We start from the raw sequence: 25,660 nt of genomic DNA, 5'->3' as shown, positions 1-25,660 counted from the left end.
CTGCATTCTACCATTTCCTTCAGTGGTAGGTGTAAATCAGACTTCAATCCAAATGCAGAAAGATGAAGTAAAGGGCATGCATATGTAAAACATCTTCAGTTTATCAGATCCAATCCATTTTAGAAACCAGTGGCATTCTTAACAAGGCAGAAACATAATAGCTCCAGGCACTGTACCTTTGCTATACTAAACAAACAAAAGATATGAATATAAGAACATTGATATGAATACGCTCTACATTGGACTCTAGTTTATAGTAGTCAGTGGAGGTGGTGGGGGGTGCATCTTGCAAAATGATCTGGGAAGAGTTTGAGCTGTGGAACCTGAAGAATAACAGAATAACAGAGTTGGAAGATACTTTGTAGGTCATCTAGTCCAAACCCCCCCAAAGCAGGATACCCTACACCATTTCTGACAGATGGCAGTCCAGTCTCTTCTTGAAAGCTTCCAGTGGTGAAGCTCCCACAACGTCTGAAGGCAAGCTGTTCCATTGGTTGATTGTTCTCACTGTCAGAAAATTTCTCCTTATTTCTAGATTGAATCTCTCCTTGTTCAGTTTCTATCCATTATTCCTTGTCTGGACTTCAGGTTCTTTGGAAAATAGGTTGATTTCCTCCTCTCTGTGATAGCCTTTCAGATATTGGAATACTGTTATCATGTCTACCCTGGTCCTTCTCTTCACTAGACTAGCCATGCCCAGTTCCTGTAACCGTTCTTCATATATTTTAGCCTCCAGTCCTCTAATCATCTTTGTTGTTCTTCTTTGCACTCTTTCTAGAGTCTCAACGTCTTTGTGGTGACCAAGAACTGGAAAGGAGCCTCTCAGCTGTTAGTTCAGCCACTTGTGTTAGATCGATGCCCCTCCTAACTAATTAAGGCTTTGCAGGAGAAGATTTGTGAATGGGTCTGGGCAGTAGTTAACTCACCCTTGAGAGAATGCGTGGATCTGCCAATCCTTAAAGTGTCAGTGGTGTGTCCCCTCCTCAAAGGACCATTCTTCAGTTCAGGTAATCTGGATAACTTTTGTCCAGATTTGTTGTTCTATTGTCTATATGACAATAGAAAAAGGCAAAGGTTACAGTTAATATAAAATCCTCTGAGACGCAAAGGAATAATTGGGACTATTTATTTATTTATTTATTATTTATTAATTCAATTTGTATGCCGCCCCTCTCCGAAGACTCAGGGCGGCTACCTGATTTGAAACTGTATTTTACAGCCTGCTACTTCGTCTGGATGAAAAAAAAAGTGTTTTCTTTTTCTTTTTCTGACAAATAACGAGAAGAGCACAACCTAAGGTTTGAAAGACATGATGGTTTTTTTGTACAATAAAAAAATCACTTTATTAGAAGTGTCAAATTGGAATATGGAATATACAGTATATTAATCCAGATGGTGCCCGAAAATGTATTTATGGGTTTCAGCACAAGAATCATTTTATAAAAAACGAAACCATCTCTCATGGTTAATATAGAGAGAGCTGTTAACAGATAGAGAGCTATTACAACAAGAGCTTGGAGACTATAAGATGAAAGATCTTATAGATCTATAAGATATAAAATGAAGAGTGTTAGAGTGACTGACTCCCCTAACCACAGAGGATTTAGTTTTTTAACGGTTTTCATATGCACAGTTAAGAGAAAGATTTAAGATAGATAAGAGAACATTTGGTACCGAACAGCACAATGCAGAATTTGAAGCTCAATTATGTACAAATGATGATTGTGTAATTGTTAAACTCTTGTTGAATTTGTAACCCAAAAAGAACAAGTAAGTTTGTGTGTGATAAAATGGGCTAAGAATTTTGGACATACTGTACTGAAGTCACAATGGGAAAAACGTGGTTGAAAGGACTGAAATTTATATTACACTATAATTTAAAACTTATATAAAATGATGTTCTTGCTGATACATGACTCCAGAAAAAATATCTAGAATATATAAAAGTAGTTCGAATTTATGTTGAAAATGTAGAAAATATGAAAAGTCCATTTTATTATGCTTGGTGTATTTGCAAAAAAGTCAGAAAATGTTAGCTCAAATACACACAGTAATACAAGGTATTTTAAAGATTACTATTCAATTGAAATCAGAGCTTTTTTTGCCGGGACTAATGGATAGACAATTAGTAATGAAATTCTGTTTTCATATATCACAACTACTGCAAGGTTACTATATGTATGCAAATGAAAATATTCAATAAAGGAATAGCTGGAAAATGTAGCAGACATAGCAAAATTGACTTGTTTGATTAGAGAAAGGACAATAACTGCATTTATTTGTGATTGGAAACTCCTATGGACTTTTTGCTGGGGAAAAAAAGAGAAGAAAATGAACTTGTGATTTATAAATTTGATGTTTAGAAAGGATAGATTATAGAAAGAAGAAATTATGTTTCAATAATATTAGAAAGAGAGGGTAAAATATAAATGTACTTATAACTGAAGAACAGAAGCCTTTATTTCTTTGTATTTTTTAAAAAATACTTATTAGTTTTCTTTACTTTTTTATATTTTTCTTTTATAATTTCTATCATTTTTATTCTTTTAAAAATTTCTTTAATAAAAATTATATATAACAAGGAACTATTATTTATAATAAGGGGGAAAAAAGTTGGAATGCTTTGCTTAAAATTGCCTTCCTGTAGTCAATGTATTTCAGGGATGATAAACTATAACTTCCATGACTTTCTGTAGTAACTAAAAAGATCAGCATCAGGAAAATGATTTTAAAATATCAACCTGCAATTTCCAGACCTACTGCTTCCAAAGGGAAATTTAAAACATTTGGTCAAATGTAAAGCATATAGTAAAATGAAAGATCAAGTTGATTAAGAAATAATTTACATTCTTTGGTTTGGATAAGAATTAATAACTAGATACTAGGTGATTAATTAAGTTCCAAACTAGGTTCCAAAGAGCCTCCTAGTGAAAATTACAGTATATAAGGTAAAATTATGGAATACCTGTATCCTAGCCTTCCTTGTCATGCCTGAAACACCTCAAGTCCAGGGATGAAATTCAGTACATTTAGTGCATAGTAACCATACACTAAAGCACATGCGGAATGTTTTTTCTTAGGTGACTGAAAGTAGCTTTTTAAAAATATCTTGTTGTTCAGACAAAAAGCTTCCAGTGAGTTTAGAGATTAAAGCAAACAAAGAAAACCAAGTACATACAAAAAAAGAGATCTTCCCTCGGGTTTACAATCTAAAAGACATGGCACAAAAGGGATAAAAGAGAAGAAAGAGCCAAGCAACCCCAGGCATCAGTTCTAGTTCCATGTTACACATAATAACTAGATGGGACAGAAACAATTCAGGGAGAGGAAGAGCCAAAAAAGCTCATTTTTCAGAGGAGCAGATGGAATGGCCTGTTTTTCCTTCTTTTATTGCAGTCTGATGGAAAAGCTGTCACAAGATGTTAGTTGAGAGGACATTTCTATCAATGAGGTCAGTTGCAGGCAGTCATATAGGAATGGAGAGACAAGAAGCTAATCTGAAGAAGAAAAAGAATGGGATAGTACCAATCTCCTAAAATCACTTGCATGCAAATTCTGTAGTTGAAAATGTGGATTTGTCCACAACTACCTTGCTTTTCGGTTGGTGTTGAGAGATGGAGGATTTGGCTCTTCAAATCAGTTGTCTATAGAGATTCTCAGTCATCCAGGTCATGGCTGCCCCAAAGGTGCTTTTTCAAAAGGCAACTGGACTTCGCTTTTCCTTGAAGAGGTTTTACTTCTCATCCAAGAAGCTTCTTCAGTTCTTCAGTTCCGTCAGAACTGAAAAAGCTTCTTGGATGAGAAGCAAAACATTTTCAAGGGAAAACAAATTCCAGCTGCCTTTTGAAAAAGCACTTTTGGGACTTGTCAAGAATGTGGAAACAAACAATAAGTGATAAGTGAGCTGCTCTGTCCGAACACCATAAACCTGGATACTCTCCAAGTTGGGAATCATTTTCTTTGGCCCAAATCTTTTCATTTCTTTCAGAAACTTCTATGGTCAAGTCATTTCCTGATTTTATATTTTGCTAGTTACTCTATATATATCCGCTGAAGAGGTTGTTAAAAAAAATGCTTTTAAAAGGCTCTGATGATCCCAGCTGAGTTGCCTGATCGTCAGAGGCTTTTTTTTTTCTTTTAAAAGCATTTTTTCTACAACCTCTTCAGTCGAAAAAGTTTTAGAAAAAATGCTTTTAAAAGTTAAAAAAAAAGCCTCTGATAATTGCGCAGCTCAGCTGGGCAGGGGGGGGGGGGGCAGGGATTTTTGCTACCAGTTCTCTGAACCACCCGCCACCATTGCTACCAGATCAGGCGATCTGGTCCGAACCGGGAGCATTTCACCCCTGCTTCATTGTCTGCTCTCACTGCTTGTTTCTCACCCTTCCTTTTAAAACTTTTTTCATGAGTAAATATAGAAACTGCAAAGCACAAACTATGGCTCATTATCCTCTTTTGAGTTTAAGAGACCATGCAGAAAGGCAGAAGGCAGGGGATATGCTGCTTTGCCGAGGTCAGTTTCCAAACGGCTGCTCCACGTGACCCAGTAAGAACGGCCTATAATACTGAATTCTGTAGATCTCCGGAAGGTAAACAAGGTATTATTGGGGGGGGGTGGAACAGGGGGGCAAAGCAGGCCCAGTCTCCCAGGGACCCAGCAGGGCAAGGGTAGGGTAGGGGGAAGAGATAGATGGGCATGCTTCAGCATCTCTGCAAAGATATGAAGTCGCCAGATAACTTTTCTATAATTCTTATCTTTGAATCATGGTCGTATATGGCTTTTGGGAGGTCTGTTGTAACTTTGAAAGGTCACTAAATGATCTTTCGTACCTCGAGGATTACCTGTATCAGTTCTTGGAGTATCTTGCATGTTTAACAAATGGAAGAACTCTCATCCAGGGCTTCTCTAACTAGGATCAGCAAACAACTAGGTTTTCCCAGGCCGCATGTAAGTATTCTGGTCCCAAGATCTAAGAGAATGCCTTTTGTTTATTTTGAATCCATTCAGTTTCACTGGCCAAATAAGTTCAAATTTGCCTCAGAGGTCACACCAAAACTATTGAAATAACATTGTCACTGGAAAATATCTAGATGAAATCTCACAAAGAACATGAGCTTTAAGTGAAAGGTGCAGAAGGTCATGTAACCTTTGGTGTATTTTTTTTTTTTTTGAAAGAAGATTTTTAGCATTCACTGAAAGATTGAACATAAAATCTCAACAGGAACTGAACACTGTACCTGACTGTTAAAACTTTCTTAAACAAATCTCACTGTATTTTGATGAAATTTGCTGCTATTAAGACATATTCAATATATTAAAATAAAGAAAGAACATGTATAGTATAATATTTTTATTCCAATAACAACCATGGGTGTTGCTCATATAAACTTTTGATATTCTGTGTGCTTCAAAACCTAACACTGCTTTAAGCACTCATATTTTCTGCATTAAAGCTATTGCATTAAACTCCTTTAAAACTTTCATGGCTTTATTATCATTACACTCCTGTAATATATATATATATATGATTCTAAAAATATAACTACTGCTTTGGGAGAATCTGGCAGCCATCAGATGCTATGCTAGAAAATGTTCCCAAACTCCAATAAGATTTGGATGTGGGAACTCTTTTTAGAATATTCTGTAAATATACTCCCAATCCTAACCTACACACAGAAATTTTTTTAGAATACCTAAATTGGAAGGGATGTTGGAGGTTCTAGTTGATTCTAGTCCAAAACTCTGCTCAAGCAGGAGACCCTATACTATTCCAGACAAATGGCTGTCCAATCTCTTCTTAAAAACCTCGAGTGATGAAGAATCCATAACTTCTGGAGACAAACCATTCCATTGATTGCTTTCACTGTCAGGAAATTTCTCCTTAGTTCTAGTTTTTTTTTTTTTTTTAATTTGATTTATATGCCGCCCTTCTCCGGAGACTCAGGGCGGCTTACAGTGCATTCAGCAATAGCCTTCATACTTTTGTATATTTATACAAAGTCAGCTTATTGCCCCCACAAACTGGGTCCTCATTTAACCTACCTTAGAAAGGATGGAAGGCTGAGTCAACCTTGAGCCTTGGAGAGATTCGAACCAGCAGTAAATTGCAGGCAGCTGTGTTAATAACAGGGTGCTTTAAACCACTGTAGTACCAAGGCTCTAGTGTTGGAATTCTCCTTGACAAATTTGTGTCTGTTACTTTTTGCCCTGCTCTGCCCTGCCCTCGGGTGTTTTAGAGACTACACCATTATATTTTGGTAGTAAAGACCAACTGCTAAATTGGGGATGCAGAGGAAGCATGCCCATACTAGGAATTCTGTATTTTTGAAAGGCCCAAGAGTATAAAATCTCTAAGATGATTCCAGAGGACAGCAATACTTTAAATATAAAAAATGGTTATTGATTTAGATGGGCTCCCATCAGGCTGCAAGAAGGAAATTCACCAGCATTCCTAAGAAAATTTAGGAATCTTCCAGATTTTATAAATTCAGTCAATCACATATTTAGTTCATACAAATAACCAAACAAGTAAGCAAAATGCTTATTCAATAATAAAAACAATTACTCACTGCAGGCAATGAAATGTGCCCTTTGCTCAGTTGCACTTTCAGTTCTTCTACATCAAAGAATGATGCAAAGTGATGATTCTTTGAATTCTTCTTTAAATGTTCTTTTCAAGTACCAAAATAAAGAAGGGGAGGAAAAATCCCCAATGTACATAAGGGAAGCTGAGACAGCCTGAGGTCTTAAGAAAAGATTGGTGGACTGGACCAAAACATAACATAGTAGAATGAAAATTGGCTAATGGACAAAATAAATGTCAATAACAGCACTTTTTCATTCAAGTGCATCAGCGATCACTTTGTGCAGCTAAAACAAAATCTCACCAAAGATGCAGCTCTTGCTTATTCTTAGAGCGAAAGTTTAAGAGGAGTAGACAAATATATGCAGAGAGAAGACTATCACAGAACATTAGCCTGTTTTCTTTTGGTTACCAGGGGCTGGATAGAAACAGATGAAATAGGGCCAAGGGATAGGGCCTAGGTCATACTGCAGATATGACTGAACATAATTTCCATCTTCCGTGACTACTGGCTGCATTGACTAAGATACAAATTTCAGTTAATGAGTAGGAAATCCCAAGGTTTAACAAGTTTGCATTGTAGGCCTGGTGGAAAGGTCAGATAAAGATATGGGCTAACTCTAACCAGAAAGCACCGTATATAATACAGCAGGTTCATATGTAAAAACATAGCTGAGACTGGCTTAGGACCTGGTTATCTATAGGACCGCATTCTGCCACCGATTGCCTCCCACCGACCAGTATGCTCCCACAGAGAGGGCCTCCTCAGGGTGTCGTTGGACAAACAATGTAGGCTGGCGACCCCCAGGGGGAGAGCCTTCTCTGTGGGGGCCCCGGCCCTATGGAATGAATTGCCCCCGGACATACGAAGGATCCCCGACCTCCGCGCCTTCCGTCATGCTTTAAAGACCCTATTATTCCAGCAAGTCAGTCTGATGGGATAAAGGATTTTAATTGAGTTTTGATAGGGGTTTTAAATAATGATTTTAGCTGGGTGTTTTAAATTTGGCCAGCGATTGAAACTTGTTTTAATAAGTTTTTAAATTTTTTGTCTTGTATACTGTTTTTACCATGGCTGTTCACCGCCCTGAGTCCTTCGGGAGAAGGGCGGTATATAAATATAATAAAAGTAAAGTAAAGTAAAGTAAAGTACACTTAGAATATTTTACAGTGTTTTTTTCACTGACAATTTTGAATACTAATTCAATTAGCCTTTATGTTTTGAAGTGCCAACTGATAACATATTCTGAATATTTGTCCCTGACACCATACTATGGACTGGCTTTGAAAAACAGTTTTAAAATGAAACACATTGTGTAGCATTTCTGACACACAGTATGTCTCAATTCTCTCAAGTAAAACATAAAGGCAACTGAATTATATAGTTTTGTTTTAAAAGGTAAATTGGTTTTAAAAGTAGAATGAAAATTCTCCAACTCTCTTTCCTGCTCATCTTGAATGAGAGTTCACTGATTTAACTGTAGGTCAAAAATTAAACTGAATTAAGGTGCTTCGTACAATGTATGAAGTTATAACATTTACCACAGGCAAGATATGATAACGTTGTCAATTTGATTACCAGGTTTTAGAGAGTATCAGACAAATTGATGGAGGATAGATCAACTAGCAGCTATTCATTAAACTTATGTCAAGTTCAGAGGTAATATGCCTTTAAGTATCATGTTATGAAGAGTAAAACAGCAAAACTTGATTTCAAGTTTGCTAGCTGCATTGGTCATTCGGAAGCAATGGCTGAAATGCAAAGCCATACAAGTGTTGTTTGACTATGTCCATTCAGCCTCAAAAAAGAGTCACTGAAGAAAATCCAGTAATACCTGGAGGACCAATGGCTGAGGCTATACATTTAAAGTGAGCATGCCACAAAGAACAAATGTATGCCAACTTTCTTTCAATTAACTTAGCATTAAAGACATGGGTGTCAAATTTGATCACGTCATGGGCTGGATCATGATGTATTGCGATGTTTTTGCCTTTGTGGAGCTGGGGCGCGCGTGGCCTGTATGTGACCTATCTGGCCATGGGCCGCCATTTGACAGGCCTGGATTAAAGAGTTCATTTAGCAAAACTCTAAAGAAGGTCATGCTGGAAAATGGTGAGTGCTACATGTGTGAATTAATATAACATTATATTGTTAATCCATTTTCTGGGTTTGTTCAGTACATTACATCTTAATTTTAACAGCCATAGAATCATAAGATTTTAGTCCAACTCTCTTCCAAGGGCAGGAATCCTTAAACTACCCCAGACAAATGGCTATTCAACCTTTACTTGAAAATATCCAGTAATGGCATACCCATGATTCCAGGAAGCATTGCTGAATATATCTTAGGAATTAGCCTTGGTAGTACAGTGTGCTGCACTGCAGCTGCCTGCAATTTCTGCAGGTTCGAATCTTACCAGGCTCAAGGTTGACTCAGCCTTCCATCCTTTCTAAGGTAGGTTAAATGAGGACCCAGTTTGTGGGGGCAATAAGCTGACTTTGTATAAATATACAAAAGTATGAAGGCTATTACTTAACGCATTGTAAGCCGCCCTGAGTCTCCGGAGAAGGGCAGCATATAAATCAAATAAAAAAAAAATCTTCCTTATTTGGAGCTTCAATCTCTCTCTGTAAAGCTTCCCACTGGTACTTGTCCTAGTCTATGGAGAATAACTCTACATTCTTCCCTGGGACAACTCTTCAAGTACTGGAAGACTGCTATTGAGACTTTCTTTAGGTTAAACATACCTAATTCTTTTCACTAAATCACAGGATTCAGCCGCCTTGATCCTCACCTTCTTTGGTGTTTTCTTCACACTCTTTCCAGCTTCTCAAAGTCCTTCTTGTGTTATAAAAACCAGAACAGCATACCATATTTCAAGTGCAATCTGACTAGTGCAGCATACAGCAGAACTATCATATCACATGATTTCAATGCTACATTTCTTTTGATATAGCACATGATTGTATTTTTTTTGAGGGGGGGTTACATTGTAATAATGTTAATTAATTTTAATTGGATTTTAATTTATATTTAATTCATATTGTTGAATTTTTATTTTGTAAGCCGCCCTGAGTCCTTCGGGAGAATGGCGGCATATAAATTGCAATAAAATAAAAATAAATAAATAATTTATAATCTGTTGTCTACCAGAATGCTGAATTCTGTCTCACAAGCTGAGCCAGGTATCATCACCTATTCTGTACTCATTCATGTCTTTTACTACTTTCACGTAGAACCTATATTTCTTATAATTGAACCTCAGATTGTTAGTTAGGTCTCAATAACTATCCAGGTTACTTGAGGAACTGTCACCCCACTGGGATTGGCCTGTCTCATTTGTGCCAGTAGAGGAGGCATGCTATGGGTCCCATCAGCCTGATTACTCCAGCTGCTGAGATCCAGGAGGAGGGCCTTCTCTGCTGTTGCACCTGTCCTCTGGAACAACTTGGGTCCCACAACATGAAGTTGGTCCCTACCCTCCTATCCTTTCATAAGGGCCTAAAGACCTGGCTCCCAATGGGGAACAGTACAGTGGAAGTGGTTGATTAACAACAGATCCCACCTGTCCCCCACATTCCACGCTCCTCCACTCTCCATGTGTCCTTAAATTTTTATCTTTGCTTTTAATTTATTTATGTTTTAATGTAGATATATATTTTTATGCCTGTAAGCCTCCCAGAGTTACCTTATAAATTAGATAGATAGATAGATAGATAGATAGATAGATAGAAAGATAATAAATGCTGAAATTATAGATGGTTTTGAATTTTGAACTTTTCTGAAGTGTTAGCAATCCATCCCCCATTTTGTGTCATTTGCAAATTTCATGAACATCCCTTCTTTCCCTTTATCTAAGTAATTTATGAAAATATTGAAGAGCACTGGGCCCAGTGAACTATTGGAAACCTTATTCCATGTTGATATAAAATCATAAACATCTCACATTAGCTGTGGGTTGTTAACCGGAATTGTAATAGGGAGCCATTCTTTCCACATTGTACTGTTTTAATTCAATCTAAGTATACAACATCCATAGCATTCCTTTTGTCTAGTAATTTTGTTTAAAAGGAAAAGCAGAAGTTTAATCTGGCATGTCCTATTTTTAACAAAATCATGCTGGCTTCAAGCAGTCACCTTTTCATTTCTAACTGCTTGCAAGCCTACAGGTCAACTTTTCTAATGACTCATACTAAGCCATTAAAAAAATCACTAGCAATGTTTAAATTGATCACAGACTACTTCTGTGAATGTAGCTATTGAGTTTGCAATTTTGTTGGTTAAGCGTAATAGGAATGAAGGTAGTGATTTTCAGGAATAACTACAAGATTAAATTCAGGCCTCTATAGTTTTCATTTAACATTACAGTGATTAGATTAAGATAAAATCATACAAGTCATACTGTGTGCTACTTTGATGTATAAAGCCTACTGCTGTCTCTTAGGACTCATGATTTGGGTCATTTTTGGGTCATGGAATCCTTATTTTGTATTAACATATGTCAAGGATAGCAAACTTAAGGTTTTCCAGATGTTGTTGAACTAGAAATTCCAGCTAACATGGCTAATAAGGAAGCATATTCAAGTTGGGATTATGTAATATTGTAATTAGGAGACCACAAATTATTCATTTCCTACTTCTATGAATGGAGCAAGGTAGAAGGGGAAAATCAGTTGGTTATTAATGGACAAGCCATGACTTTTAGGTCCAGGATGTAGAGTGAGTACACTGAACTACTTTCACATCAGTTGAGTAAGTGCATAAAATAGCCCAAGGCACTTTGTTTTCTATGGTCTCTGGGCCACTGGCAGAGAAGGGAAATGCCAATGACCTTTTCTCTCTGGAAAAACACAGCTAATTGCTTGTATTTCTCTGTTCATTAGGAAAAGGTCCAAAATGTAATGAAATGAGAGAACATTTGCATGTTCCTCTGGGTGACATCTCTTGATGTCCTTAGGAAGGTCAAGGGACGCCAGAGCTGGCTTAGAGACAAATTCTAAGGCCAACACTCTCTCCTCCATCACCTCTAAGAATTTTATTTATTCTTCTGCCTTGTAGCATTTTAAGGATGTTACTCATCCAACAGCACTTTTAGCATTTCCAGAAACATAAATCAAGAACCTTGTCACCTTTTTATGGCTACAACTAAATACTGCTACCTAGTAATACAGCGTCTTAAGATCATTTAAAAGAAAGCAGTGTCCTTCCTCTTGTAAGACTGTTGGTCTCTGATCCAAGATTGTTTTATGGAGAAGTTGAATAGAGGGGTCCAAGGTGAAGTCCTACTTTGGACAAAAGAACTGCCACAAAGATTTACAAGACTACATTTTCTACATAAAAATTTTTTGGGTTAAGGGGAGATCCTTGGTGCATTTTCTTTTGCCAGATTCCTTGTTTTTTACATGTTATTTCCCCTGAACACAATTTAATGTTTCAAGTTTCAGCATACTTTACTCATTATCTTTTAAAACCCTGAAAAGATGTATCTATGTAATTCAAGTCTCAACACTAACATTACTACAGTAAAATCTGCATTTGCCATAGCATGTTATTTTTTATTATGAATCAGAGTACCTTCTTGTGTGTATCCCAAAGGTGTGTTTTTCCTTGAAGATGTTTTGCTTCTCATCCAAGAAGCTTCTTCAGTTCTGGGAAGGGACTACACATCTTGTGTGTAGTGCCTTCCACTATGCAATCTTGAGGTCCTCCCCAATTGGACTATTGGTCATCTAATGTTTTCTACATATAAGGCAAAGAATTCCTTCCACAGTCACTCCAGGAATCTCATCAACTATTCTCTGACTAAGCTTAAAGACTGCTGAAAGGACAGATATGGAGGTTGCAGGAAATGGGATATAGATATAGATGGTGGATATCAGAGCATAGTGAAAAGAGAAGCCTGCAGAGGAAGTGCTGGAAATCATCCTTATCAAGGCCTATATAAACAGACTCTCCATCTGCCTATACTGAGGCCTATACTGCCTCATTAGGGCCTGTCTTATTTGCCAGGGACTAAATAAAGTGGCTTCCTCAATTGACATTCCTTAGGAAAGGAAGGGAAAGAGCCAGAGACTTTATGGATTGCAACCATCAAAATCCACCTCTTTCCAAACAAGCTGTAGATGATGAGCAGAGATACAAACCAAGGAAGCAATAATCAAACCAACCCGGATGTTAAATCATGGTTTTCTAGTAAGATAGAAAGCTACTTCAAATCAAACCAAACCACACCAAGGTTTATCAAGGTCACTAACACCGGCAGCAATTCTCTGGCGATAGCAAGGACAGAACTGGAAACTTTCTGTATTACCTGGTAACAATTTTAAGTCTCATTTTTCTTTGAAAAGAAAGTAGAATCTAATAGGTCACCTATTTTCAGTCACATATTAAGTCATTGGAGCTATAATTGCCAATTTTTTAGGTATTCAGCTTATTCCCTGCCCTCAAGGATCAAGACAGGATCAAAAATGGAAATTCACAGGTGGAGCTTTTTCCATCCCAGCACAAACACACTGGAGAAAAAAAATCAATAGAATTTTTGCTTTTCATCAGACAGCACAAAAGCTGTTCTACATAAATAATGTAATTCTTTACAGACTATGACATTGTATTATTTTTTGTGTTGCACAAGCCACATGTTCAAAAAATTGTGAGCAGCAACTAGCATTTTCCCATACTGATAACAATGTTTGCATTGACAGTTGTTTTTCAATATGTTATGGACAGAGGGAATGAGAGAGTGAAGATTTATTATGTTGGGTTTTTTGGAGTTTGCTAAACATATCATTGATCAAGTAGGCTGAAAATACTGGAATTTGTAGTTCTATAATCTTAGGGCGGTTAAAATTGTCCAAACTGTACTGACAGACTTATCTCCACATACTGATCTCCATGACAAAAACAAATAGCCATACAAAGCAAGCTGGGGAAGGATAGAAACTGAAGCAGAAATTATAATAGTCCGAAACTTTGAATAGTCCCTTCCTTGGATAACAATATCAGAAGAGATATATTGCCAAGCTGAAAATTCCACGGCCCTGTATATTATCATCTTCCTTGTATTTTTTTTAAAAATTTATAAACTTTATTAAAACAGATATAAAACACATAAAACACATATGACAAAAACATAAAAATACATTATACAATAAACATTTATAAATAATCAATCATTTGAAGTGTTTGTTTCGTAATGGTCTTTCAAGTAATACAGTTATATTTATTCCCTTAAATCTTAACTAGTTTCTTTTTTAGATAAGCTAAACTAAACTAAACTAAACTAAAATAGTTTCTTATTGCCTTTTTTCCTTCTCCTCTCTTCTGCTCTCTAAGACTTCTGCTTTAACAATCTGTATATTATATATTTAGATTATACCTTTGCTTTCTGAATTTCTCTCTGTAGGTTTATTCGCCCTTAAGGAAGTAATTATATGCACATTTGTACTTCTATTCTATCTGACTTCTAGTTATATTTCTTCCTTAGTAATTGATTGCCATTGATACCATTTATTCCAGACTTTATAAAATTCAGTGTCTTCTTTTTCCTTTAGCTCTTTTGTCAGCCTGTCCATTTCGGCACATTGTGTGATTTTATCTATTATTTCTTCTTCCGTTGGGGTTTTTTCTAATTTCCAATTTTTGGCATATATTATCCTTGCTGCCGTTAAAATATGTTTTAACAAGTATTTTATTTCTGTGGGGTAAAATTTTGTGAAAATTCCTAACAGAAAGGTTTCGGGTTTCTTATCTATTTGTAGTTTAGTGATTTGTTCTAGCCATTTCTTAATATTGGACCAAAATTTCTTTGCCGCCGGGCATGTCCACCATAGGTGGTAAAAGGTGCCTTGTGGATTCTTACATTTCCAACACGCCAAACTGTTTTTGGGTTTATTTTGGCCAATCTTGTAGGAGACATATGCCATCTGTAAAACATCTTTAGCTGGTTCTCCTTTTATGCCACCGCCAATGTTGTTTTTGTATTCATTTGCCAGAATTCTTCCTATCTCTCCAATTCTATTGAGTATTTAAAGTTTTGCATCCATTTGATCATCGTATTTTTAACTATTTCCTCCTCCATCTTGTATCTCAACAGAAATTTGTAGATTTTACTAATTAATTTCTCTCCAGAATCTAATATAATTTTATCTAGTTCCTGTTTTTCTTTACATATTTCATACGTTTTTATGTATTCCTTATGTTTGGATTGTATCTGTGAGAAGGTCCACCAATCGATTTCTCTATTTAACTCTGTTTCCAATTGTTGTTTGGATTTCAGTTTTCCTTGTGGTCAATTAGGTCTTTATATCTAATTATATTTTTGGGTTCTGTTAGATTTGGGTGTTTTAGCGCTTCTGAAGGTGAAGACCAAATCGGGATTTTTGTATATTGTTGTTTTTTAATTTTTAACCAAGTTAGTAATAGAGCATTTCTGAGTGTATGTCTTTTAAAGTAGGTATGTGACTTGTACTTTTCATCCCATAAAAAGGAATGCCAGCCCGTTTGTAAGTCATGGCCTTCAATAGTTAGTATTCTGCTGTTATTCAACTCCATCCAATCTTTAACCCATACTAGTCCTGCCGCTTGGTAATAAAGTTCCCAATCCGGGAGTGCTGTTCCTCCTCTTTCCTTGGAGTCCTGGAGTAATTTTAATTTTATTCGTGGATGTTTCCCCTGCCATATAAATTTAGAAATGATCTTGTTTAAGCTCACAAAAAAGTTTTTTTTCTAATTTAATTGGTGCAACCTGGAACAGATACAACAGTTTTGGTAGTGTATTCATTTTGATGGTGGAGATTCTTCCCATAAATGAGATTTGTAGGTTTTTCCAATTGTCCAGATCTTTTTTTATCTGTGTTATTAGTTTGTCATAATTATTTTCTTTTATAGAGGAGGTTCTTGGTGACAGCCAAATACCTAAATATTTAATTTTATTAGTAACTTGAATTTGTATACTATTCTCCAATTCTATCTCCTAAGTTTTCGTCAGATTTTTAACTAGTAATTTTGATTTATTTCTATTTATCTTTAAACCAGCCACCTCTCCATAATCTTCTATTTTCTTAAGGAGTTTTGGTACTACTTCTAGTGGTTCTTCTTTGTATTTTTAAGAGATTCAAATCTTGTTTTGCCCCTAAGCCAGCACCTAAAATCTCATTGGGGGGGGGAGGAGGAGAGAGAAAGACCTCAGTTTTCATGACATATTTTGATGCTAATATTTGGATCTCCTCAATTCTGTACCAAATTATATGTTGTTATGGCAACCAAAGCTGCTGATTACTTGCTATCACTAAGTGCATGTATACGTGTAAATACATGTGTTGCATGCATATACTGTATGTGAATAAGACAATCAAGTACGCATCATTTGTAAATTTGGAGAGAATGCTTGTCTCTGCAAAAAGATAGAAGATCCAATTTGGAACACCTTCACCTAATGGAATTTTTGATGAGCCAGACTTAGGACACAAAGGATGGCTTTAAGAGTTATAGACCTAGATTAGGCTCTTCATAAAGCAGTTTCCAATAGTAGAGGATGGAAGACAGCACTTTAAAAAAACCCAAGCACTTACAAAGAAAGAGAAAGACTCTAATGGCCTTCTTTGCAAACAGGCTGTTCAGACTGAAACAGCACAGCAATTCTAGAGCCATGGAACAGATAAGGAAGCAATTCCAGGAATCATTACATTTCCAGGCTGGGAGATTTCACATTTTACATTAAATTTCTTACCCCTTGTAAGAATAATCAGATATCCTGGAGTTGCACAGGGCAGATGGCTTGAGAAACGGAACTCCTGATTTTAGTCCAGTCTATAGTAGCTAGAAAGAAGGAATTCATGGCTGCCTTACGCAAAGGCAGTGTAATTGATAGGATTTAGAAGTTCTTATACTGGATCATCAGCCACCAGTGTTGCCAGCCTAAATTGCTTTTGGAATCCTATTGGGAAAATATTCATCCTGGTTAATTTTTCCTTAGCACAAGGACAATTTAAAGGTATTGAAGATCTATAAGTGAGCCTTCTGATTGTTTACACTGCTTTTAAGAGAATCCATCTAATATATTTTTGTAGCATAACAGGTAACACATAACTCAAAAAGAGAGAGGCCAAAGTTACATCTGGGAAACAGGATGAAGAAAGAATTAAATTGCTTTTCCCTATAATGCAAGTCCCAACTCACCACACATATACTCCCTTAACAGCTTTTAAATAAAATTAAAGAAGTGGGAGATCTGATCAAGTACTTTCAACATCTCAACTATTCCTAATATTTTCAAACCCTGTGGTGAGTTGACAAGTTGGTGTCATCAGCAGAATAAGCACAGACAGGAAAGATGTGAAATTAAATTCCAGCTCAGTCATGAAAGTCATTGGCAACTTGGTCAAATAACAGTCAAGTTCTAATCTATTTCTCTTGCATGTGTTTTTCAAGAAAGGGCAAGACAAAATTTAACAAGTAAGACAATTACTACTATGTCTATCCACACACTCATGTTTAGGTTCTCCAAAAATACTCCTTTAAGCCAGGGTTGAAATCTACTTATCTTCCCTACCGGTTCAGAAGTGTGTGCATCTACTGTGCATGCCCAGACACTCTGAGCATTCGCAAATCCTTCTGCACATGCACAGAGGGTAAAAAACAGGTTGCTTCCTGACGACCTGGTGGGTGGATGGAGCCTCGCACTATCATCACTACCAGTTCTCCGAACCACTCACCGCCATCACAATCAGTTCAGGTGAACCGGTCCGAACCGGTAGCATTTCACCCCTGCTTTAAGCTTGACTCTTTGCATTTGTTTAGGAGTCAGCTCTTCTTTGTATATGACATTTTCCTCTTAGCTAAGAAAATGGCTAGGCTTCCATCTTCTGAACAACGAGGAAGGAGGAAAATATATTTCATACAATTTGGCTGAGTTTATATAATGGTTAAGCTATGATTTGCTTAAAGATTGTTGACTAAACTATAACTGGTTCAACATATTGAACCATAAAACCATACTTTGCAAACCAGAATCCTTAATCCAACATCAAATAAATCTCATTAATGTGATGAAACCATTATTCCTTACTTTCCTTCTCTCACAAAGATGAAGCTATATATAACCAAATAGACCTCTCATACAGTTTACACTTATGAGAGTGTTATCTGTGTTCATGGTATTGTTTGTTTCTTCATAATTGAAATCTAGTTCCCAGTGAGATGACAAACCCATATTTGGACTATATCATTTCCACTATATCATTTGGAGTATATAATTACCAACTGGTACCAAAACCAGTAATATTTGCACACTGGTAGTAGTCTATCTGTCTCCTGTTTACAACATAGTCCTTTCAGCAGTTCCAAGAAGGTTCTACACCCATTTGCACTATTCGAATGAACCTGATTGTTCTTGTGGCATGCTGGCCAAAATGCACCCAAGCTAACCAGGACTACTTTGCCATTAGTGGGTAATGCTGCATATGACACAAGTACAATGTAGCCTTTTGACATGGTATTAAAATAAGCAAGCCAAAGAGATTTGAATCCATTTGGAAATGATCATGCCATATGAAAGATTGCTGCTTCGAACGTAAGAGGGATAAAAAATATAAGGATTATGAGTTAATAAATGGAAGAAAATAGGTACATGGCTGAGAAACTTAAGAAAAAATATAATTTTATAATAGCAGAATGAAGGTGAAACAAAGTGAAAGCATATATTGGAGGTATCATGTAAAAGTGTAAGCTTATTTACAAATGAAGGAGCTAAATAAAATGCATGTCAGAAAATGTATATTGGTAAAATGTAAGTTCTTCCTGGAGCATATGAAAATACAAATCATGGATTGAGTGAATTCCTTATTAGGATCATATGTGATAGTGTTGGGAGTGCTACTTTGTGCTGAGAGATCTTAACAAACAGAAAATACAAAGAAATTAGTTCTGTTCATCTAAGGAAGCACTCATATTTGTTTTGCTCTTTTGGAGATAACAGCAATGAAAGTATTAATTGTTAGAACCTTACATAGTGCTTTCCATTATGGTCCTGACTGAGAACTGATGGAAAGAGAACTCCTTCCAAGGAAACTTTCTATAGCAATATTCCCACATTTGGAGCTCTTAGGTCTATATAAGTATGCAGCATGGCCATGCTGATTTGGGAAGATGAAAACTCTAATCTACCACATTTAAAAAGTATAAAGTTGCAGATGGCTGCTCTCAGTAAGGTTTTAGCTTTGGTGGGATATGGTATAAGCCAGTATAGTTTTTTGGTTCAAGTGCATTCTTGAAACTTATTTGTTTGTTTGTTTGTTTGTTTGTTTGTTCAATTAATTTATATAGCTCACCACTTCAAATACCTGACTCTGGGTTGCTTACAGCAATTAAAACTATATAAAAACAAAGAACAATATAAAATCAAATATACAAACACATATAAAATCCATGCAACAAATCAGTCGTTGAAGTATAAAAAAGCCACTACCAATAATCAACATATAACCATTGTAGAGGTTCTACTGCATTCTCAAATCTCCAGTGATAAAACCACGTCTTTCAGGCCTTATGAAAAGCCGGTAGGTTTGGGCAATCTAATCTTTGGGAGGATGAATTTTCAAATATAGGCATTATGACAGACTCTTCTGGGCCCCATCAGTGGACATTCCCTAACAAGAAGAACTCAGAGAATGTGTCTTCTGCCAGACCCAATAAAACAGATTTAATCGGGAAACTAGTTCCTCAAATAATCTGGTACCGTGACATGAAGTAGTTTGTAGATCATCAGCACCTTGAATTAAAACCAGAAGATATTGGTAATCAGTGAAGCTCACAGACCAGACATATAATGTATACCCGTGATGGCAAACCTATGGCATGTGTGCCACAGGTGGCACGCTACGCCATATTGGTGGGCATGCGAACGTTACCATAGCTCAGCTATGGCACGCATGCACGAGCCACCAGCTGATTTTCAGGCCTTCTGGGCCCACCGGAAGTTGGGAAATGGGCCGTTTTCTGCCTCCAGATGGCCATTTTTGCATTCCCCAGGCTCCAAGAAAGCCTCTGGAGCCCGGGGAGGGCAAAAAACAGGCCTACGGGCCCATCATGCCATTGCGTGCTGAAAGTGGGGGGGGGGGTGCAGGGGGGTCCACGCACATGCGTGGGGAGACAGGGCGCATTGAATTATGGGTGTGGGTACACACGTGCGCGACCCCTCCGCACAACTCCCGCTTTCGACACACCGGCAAAATGGTAAGCCCTCACTGATGTATACTGACTGAAGAGTTCACATAACTGTCCACAGAGCTGCCTTCTGCACCAGCTGTTCTTCAAGGCCAGTTCCATCTAAAGCAAATAGCAATAGTCCATTCAACACCCTCCTGCATCTATATAAGAGGAAGGGAAGACACTGGCCATAATCGGGAGAGCTGGGTAGGCCACCAGAATATGCCACACTAGGAGCTGCAGAGACTGCACTAGCCATGCCCTATTTGCCTCATCAAGAATTTGTTTTGTCTGAAACCCAGAATGTATTGATTTTTTAGTATTTTGTGAACAAGCTAAGATTTCAAAGATAGAAATATAAAATCTGGGAATAAGATTGGTATAAATTAGATTTCAGCTGTATGTCTTTTCGCTGAATTCTGGTTTTTAATTTCTCTGCCTTATTTTTCCCAAAAGGGAACTGTACGATTGAAATATATGATAAATGATTAAATACATGACTGGAGTATATTTATTTTAGCCATATTTAATCAATTAATTATAAGTGAAATATAATTCAATTTTTGTCTTAGTCTAAGCCATTCCATTTTGGACAGCATTCCTTAGCCAGATGAAATTGTGTAGCTTGTCACAAAAATTCTTTATTAAGTTTTTTCCTATCTTTGCATATCTCTTCTCAAAGGCTTACCCACATTCTCAGGGTCTGATTTTGTAGTTATGGCAATTCCAGATATAACCTTAAAACAAAATTCAGCAAAATGCTAACATTGCTTCTTAAATCTCAGAGACTGTGTTCTTGCTGATGCACTGATTTTTTTTGAATCACATCCCCAGCTAATGTCATCTCTATACACTGCTGATATTCTTGTACTGCTAATATTAAAACCTGATAGCTCCTCCGGCAGAGCAGAGAGATATCTTAAAGTAAGCACATACCCACCGTCACTTTCAAATGCTAACTACTACCTTTACTGAAGAAAAAGTCAATATAAGCCTAATATATATATATGAAACAATTTGGGATTTCTGCTTTGAAATCTAAACTCTATTGATGTGTAAAGTGATAGTGTTGCATTTAAAGTGGGAAAAAACAGATTCAAATTCTTGTTCCTCTTAAACAATGTTGGATAATCGTAACTCATTCAAAGAAAAAAAAAGAGAATAAATAATAGCACAGAGTAAATGTCTATTTTTGTTTACAGGTGGTGCTCAACTTACAACCTTTCTTTTAGCAACTATTTGAAGTTAGAATGGCACTGTAAAAAGAAACTTATGACCAATAATTGCACTTATGAACAATGTAATATCCCCAAAGTCATGTAATGAAAATTTGGACACTTGGTAATCAAGATGTATTTGCAATAGTTGCAGCATATTGGGGACATGTGATCATCATTTGCCACCTTTGCAGCCGGCTTCCGTAAAGGAAAATCAATGGGAAGCTGGACTTATTTAATGACTTCATGATTTACTTAACAACTGCAGTGATTCATTTAAACATGGCAAAAAAGGTCATAAAATCAGGAGTAACTCACTTAACAACCGTCATTTAGCAACAGAAATTCTAGTCCCATTTGTGGTTATAAGTTGAGAATTTCCTATATATAAGACAAAATGTTACCAAATTCCAACCATGGTAATAATTAGGAATAAGAACAAATTTCTCAAGTTTGTTTGTTTTTATATTCTACATTTTCTTACCATCAAGGTTATTCTAGTCTATTTTCAGATCGGCTCATGACACAATAATAGCAATAAAATTATTTAATGAAATGCTGTGTTGTCCTTTTTCAGAAATGCATGCACATTTATGTAACCTTTTCCATGAATGTTTTATTCAGAGAACTGCACTGAAATAACTAACTGCATTTCAATTTGGCTATCAGTTTAATGGGAGAAAGGGTCTAACATTTAAAACAGGATTGTACCAATTCCCCATTTTTTATTTACACTTTCCAAACACCTGGAAATATTTTAAGGAACCAACTGTTCAAATGAGCTTTACGTCTATCAGTAGGTTTAGTTATGAAAGCAGTATGCTGTTAAATATGAAATGCTGGAGATACACAAGAAGTATTTGTCTCTGTTACGTTCTGTTTCAGAATTTCAGAATATGTGTGATATTCATAGCCGGGGACAGAAAGAACAGACTATACATATCCTCACTGTAATTTTAATGACATAAAAATGCGAAGCTGCCTGAGCAGGTAGTAGCATCAGTCTGATCTTGTCTAATTTGGAAATTATGTGGGGTCTGGCCTAATTAACACTTAGATGGCAGATTATCAGGGAGTACCATGGCTATAGCTGAATTGGAAATATTTTGAAAGAAGACACTGGTGAATCATGTCTGTACTATTGCTGAAGGAGGAGGAAGTAATATTATGTATGTTCATCACCTGAGTTACTTATAAAGTAATACTGGTGAGATAAAAAAAAATCCTACATGGAATTTATTAAATCATAAAAAGGCAAATTTGATTTAAAAGAAATTTTATGTTTTCTGGAATCTGGGAAATATGGGAACTGCAATTCTATTATTTCTGGACTATGTTGATTCAACTTCTACTTATTTTTAACACTAAAGATCAGCAAGTATGAATGAAGAATATGGCAACAGATAAACAGAACAAATAGTTCTTCTCTCACCTGTTTCTCCCCATATTGGCAGGTACTCATCTTGCTGAATGTCCAGCATTATCTCCAGTCCATTGCCTGTCCCACCCTTGAACGTGGTCAACAGTGGATGCCCCTCTTCTCCTGAGTTAAACATGTAGCATTTTCCATATTTCGTAAACACCTAGGGAAGAAAGGGAGAAAAAGGACACTCAAAAATCATAGCTGATAAACATTCTTAGGGTCTGTGACCTTGATTTCAGAAAGTCTAAGTATATAATATTTTATTTGATGCTATTTAATAGAATTTAAAGGACATAACTCTAGATGGTTTAAACTTAAAAAAGCAGAAACAATGAAAGAAAGAAAGAAAGAAAGAAAGAAAGAAAGAAAGAAAGAAAGAGAAAGAGAGAGAGAGAAAGGAAGGAAGGAAGGAAGGAAGGAAGGAAGGAAGGAAGGAAGGAAGGAAGGAAGGAAGGACTGATAGTATACCTCCAGAAGGTAAACTTTCTATAACAAGCAAAACAGAGAATCAACTACCACCTTGCCCAAGGCCTGGGAGATCAGCCAAGTTTTCAGTGACTTTCTGAATAACACCAGGGAATCATATGGATTTCTGTGGGGATGCTGCTCTCTCATTGAATTATCTTTCAAAGCGAAATTAACTGATTGAAACCTTTATATAAAATATTCCCTACAGTTCAAACATATGGATATACATTAACTATGAACACCAAGACTTATACCATTTGATTGCTTATTTTTAAATTATAGCTTGCTAAACCAGCTCCTAATTTTAAAAAAGCCAAATTAATACATGAATAAATGATGTACTTTAAAACTGTAAGTAATGTAATTAACGCCATTACATGTGTGATCATTAAGCAGTAGATAAATGTAGATAATGTAATATTACAGAATGTTGTACCAATGTAGTAACTAAAACAGCAAATAAATAAATTGTGAAATATTTTTACATCTGTCTCACAATCCCAAATTAATCATCTAAAGATTCTAATAGAGACAGCTTCACAACATTTTGTTCTGCATTAGCATAGGGAATGCTGTTTCTTGTAGACACCAGCCTTATCTTGGAAGAAAAGTAAGAATGTACAATATTCAACTGCTTTATATACCTATTCACTAGGAAGTCTCAGCAAATTTATGCATTATAGTATCTATATCTTTATATTTTATTAAAAAAATTAAATGCAGCCAAAGGATATGGAATATTGTAACATTAAAAATGTTACTATAAATATATGTACAGTAACTTAAGTTAATATTTAAGAAAAAAAAAACTACTAGTAATAAATAAAATGCAGAAAACTAGTAAAACATCCACTGTTTAGTTATTATATTCATACCCTTTTATCTTCCCCCTTTTCCAATTACAGCTAATATTTGCAATCCTTATATGTAAAGCAATATGAGAAAATTTTATTATTTTTGCATAATATATTCTGCTTTTGAATGGCCCTAGAAAGGAGTGAGGAACTAGGCCTGGCATTTACACCTCACTTCTTTTTCCTTCGTTTCTTTTAAGCCTGAAGGTAAATAATAAAAAAAACTTTTCCATTTGAAAATTATATTCTGAGGATTCCCAACACACAAAGAAGTAAAAAGTTTATAATTTAAATGAAAAATAATGTTTTAATAAATGCTATATACAAGGACAAAGAGACCAACAAGGAGCAGCTTAAGTCAAGGCACAATTTTACAACTGTTTTTAGGTGAATCCATTCTTATGTGCACTTTTTGCCAGAAACCATTTAAAAAGGCTGGAAACTGGAAAAAATGTAGCAAATTGTCGTCACATGACTATGGAATGTTGCAACCAGCCGTAAATGTGAGCCAGTTTCCTGCACTTGAAATGTGGTCATGCGACCACAGGTGAAGGATATATGTGTGTGCCACCATCAGAACACTGGTACTGGTTATAAGTAGCTTTTCCAGGGTCCATCATAATGTCAAATGCTTGTCAAGCAACTCATCGTTAAGTGAAGACTATTCATTATAGAAATAGGAAATTATCAATAACATGGAATGGAAGTGGGATATTTATTTATTTTATTTATTTATTAGTCATATTTCTATGCCGCCCACTCTCCGAGGACTCTGGGCGGCCTACACCAAAGACAGTATACTAAATAGCATATTGCCCCCTAACAATCTGGGTCCTCATTTTACCCACCTCGGAAGGATGGAAGGCTGAGTCAACCTTGAGCCGGTGAGATTTGATCCGCTGATCTGCTGAACTAGCAGTCAGCTGAAGTAGCTGCACTATTGCACTCTAACCACTGCGCCACCTCGGCTCTTTTATATCTTGCATGCTACTATTTTTTGAACATTGGCTCTGCTGCTAACTTTTGTTCAAAGACAGGAACAGCAAAACAAAAGGGTTTGTGAGAGGGAATTATTGCAGGCAACGTTATTCATACATTAACGCAAGCAATGTTATATATAAATGAGAGAAAAAAAGAGGTAATCAGAATATTTTCAGCCTTTGGGCATATCTGGAATCTGGAAAGAATTAGGGGATGATAAAATGTTGATGTTAAAAACAGATGCTGCTCACAAAATCCCTCAGAACGGATGTAATAGGTAATTCTCAACTGGTTACTTAGGGACCATTTGAAGTTACAACAGACCCTGAAAAACCTATGTACATCCTTGATTCAAAATTCTTATTTCAACCCGCTCACTGTCATGACTGCATTTTGGGCACTCAACAACCAGCTCACATTTACAGCTATTTGCACCATCCATGTCAGGTTGACTGCAATTTATGTTTTTACCAGAACCAGCATTTATTTCCAAATAAAGTACACTTAAAGACCATTGCAAAAAAGTTCATAAAATCAGATCTGATCATGTTTTCCCCCTTTATGACTGTCACAGCTTGTGACTGAAATTATGGCTCAATTATGGTCCTAAGTTGAGAACTACTACCGTAAATTCATAAGATTACTCTGTATTACCTCTTTATGCCTCATCACTCTGTTCTCCCATTCAAAAGCTTTCAGCTAGACTGCTTTCAGTTTTAACCAGCTGTCTCTTACAAAGCATATCCTACCTGTGAATATCTTTAAGTGCATTTTGCTTTATGATATGGTCATTGTTGCATTCTATTATAGCATACATGGATTAAGTGAAAAATAAGTGATCTCTTACGCATTGCTTAAATCTGCATTTTCCATTGATTGAGTCCAGTCAATTACACTGCATCATTATTTTACACTATTTAAATACTTTATC

At 36.3% G+C, this 25,660-nt stretch overlaps 1 protein-coding gene across 6 annotated transcripts in view; it reads right to left on the bottom strand.

The window, feature by feature from the left end:
• Positions 1-25,660, bottom strand: part of ASIC2 (acid sensing ion channel subunit 2) — a 567,697-nt gene that overhangs the window by 44,641 nt on the left and 497,396 nt on the right. For all 6 annotated transcript variants that reach the window (XR_009622569.2, XM_034415694.2, XM_087892130.1 and 3 more), the window contains exon 2: positions 22,436-22,586. Coding sequence is in view for 5 of the 6 variants with exons in the window: in XM_034415694.2 (XP_034271585.1) it covers positions 22,436-22,586 (151 nt within the window). In the remaining variant the exon portion in view is untranslated. The remainder of the gene's footprint in view (positions 1-22,435; positions 22,587-25,660) is intronic.

This window comes from Pantherophis guttatus, chromosome 4 (assembly GCF_059756535.1).
Source record: "Pantherophis guttatus breed Tessera chromosome 4, ASM5975653v1, whole genome shotgun sequence".
Taxonomy (NCBI): Eukaryota; Metazoa; Chordata; class Lepidosauria; order Squamata; family Colubridae; genus Pantherophis; species Pantherophis guttatus.
This window is presented reverse-complemented; position numbering and strand designations above follow the sequence as displayed.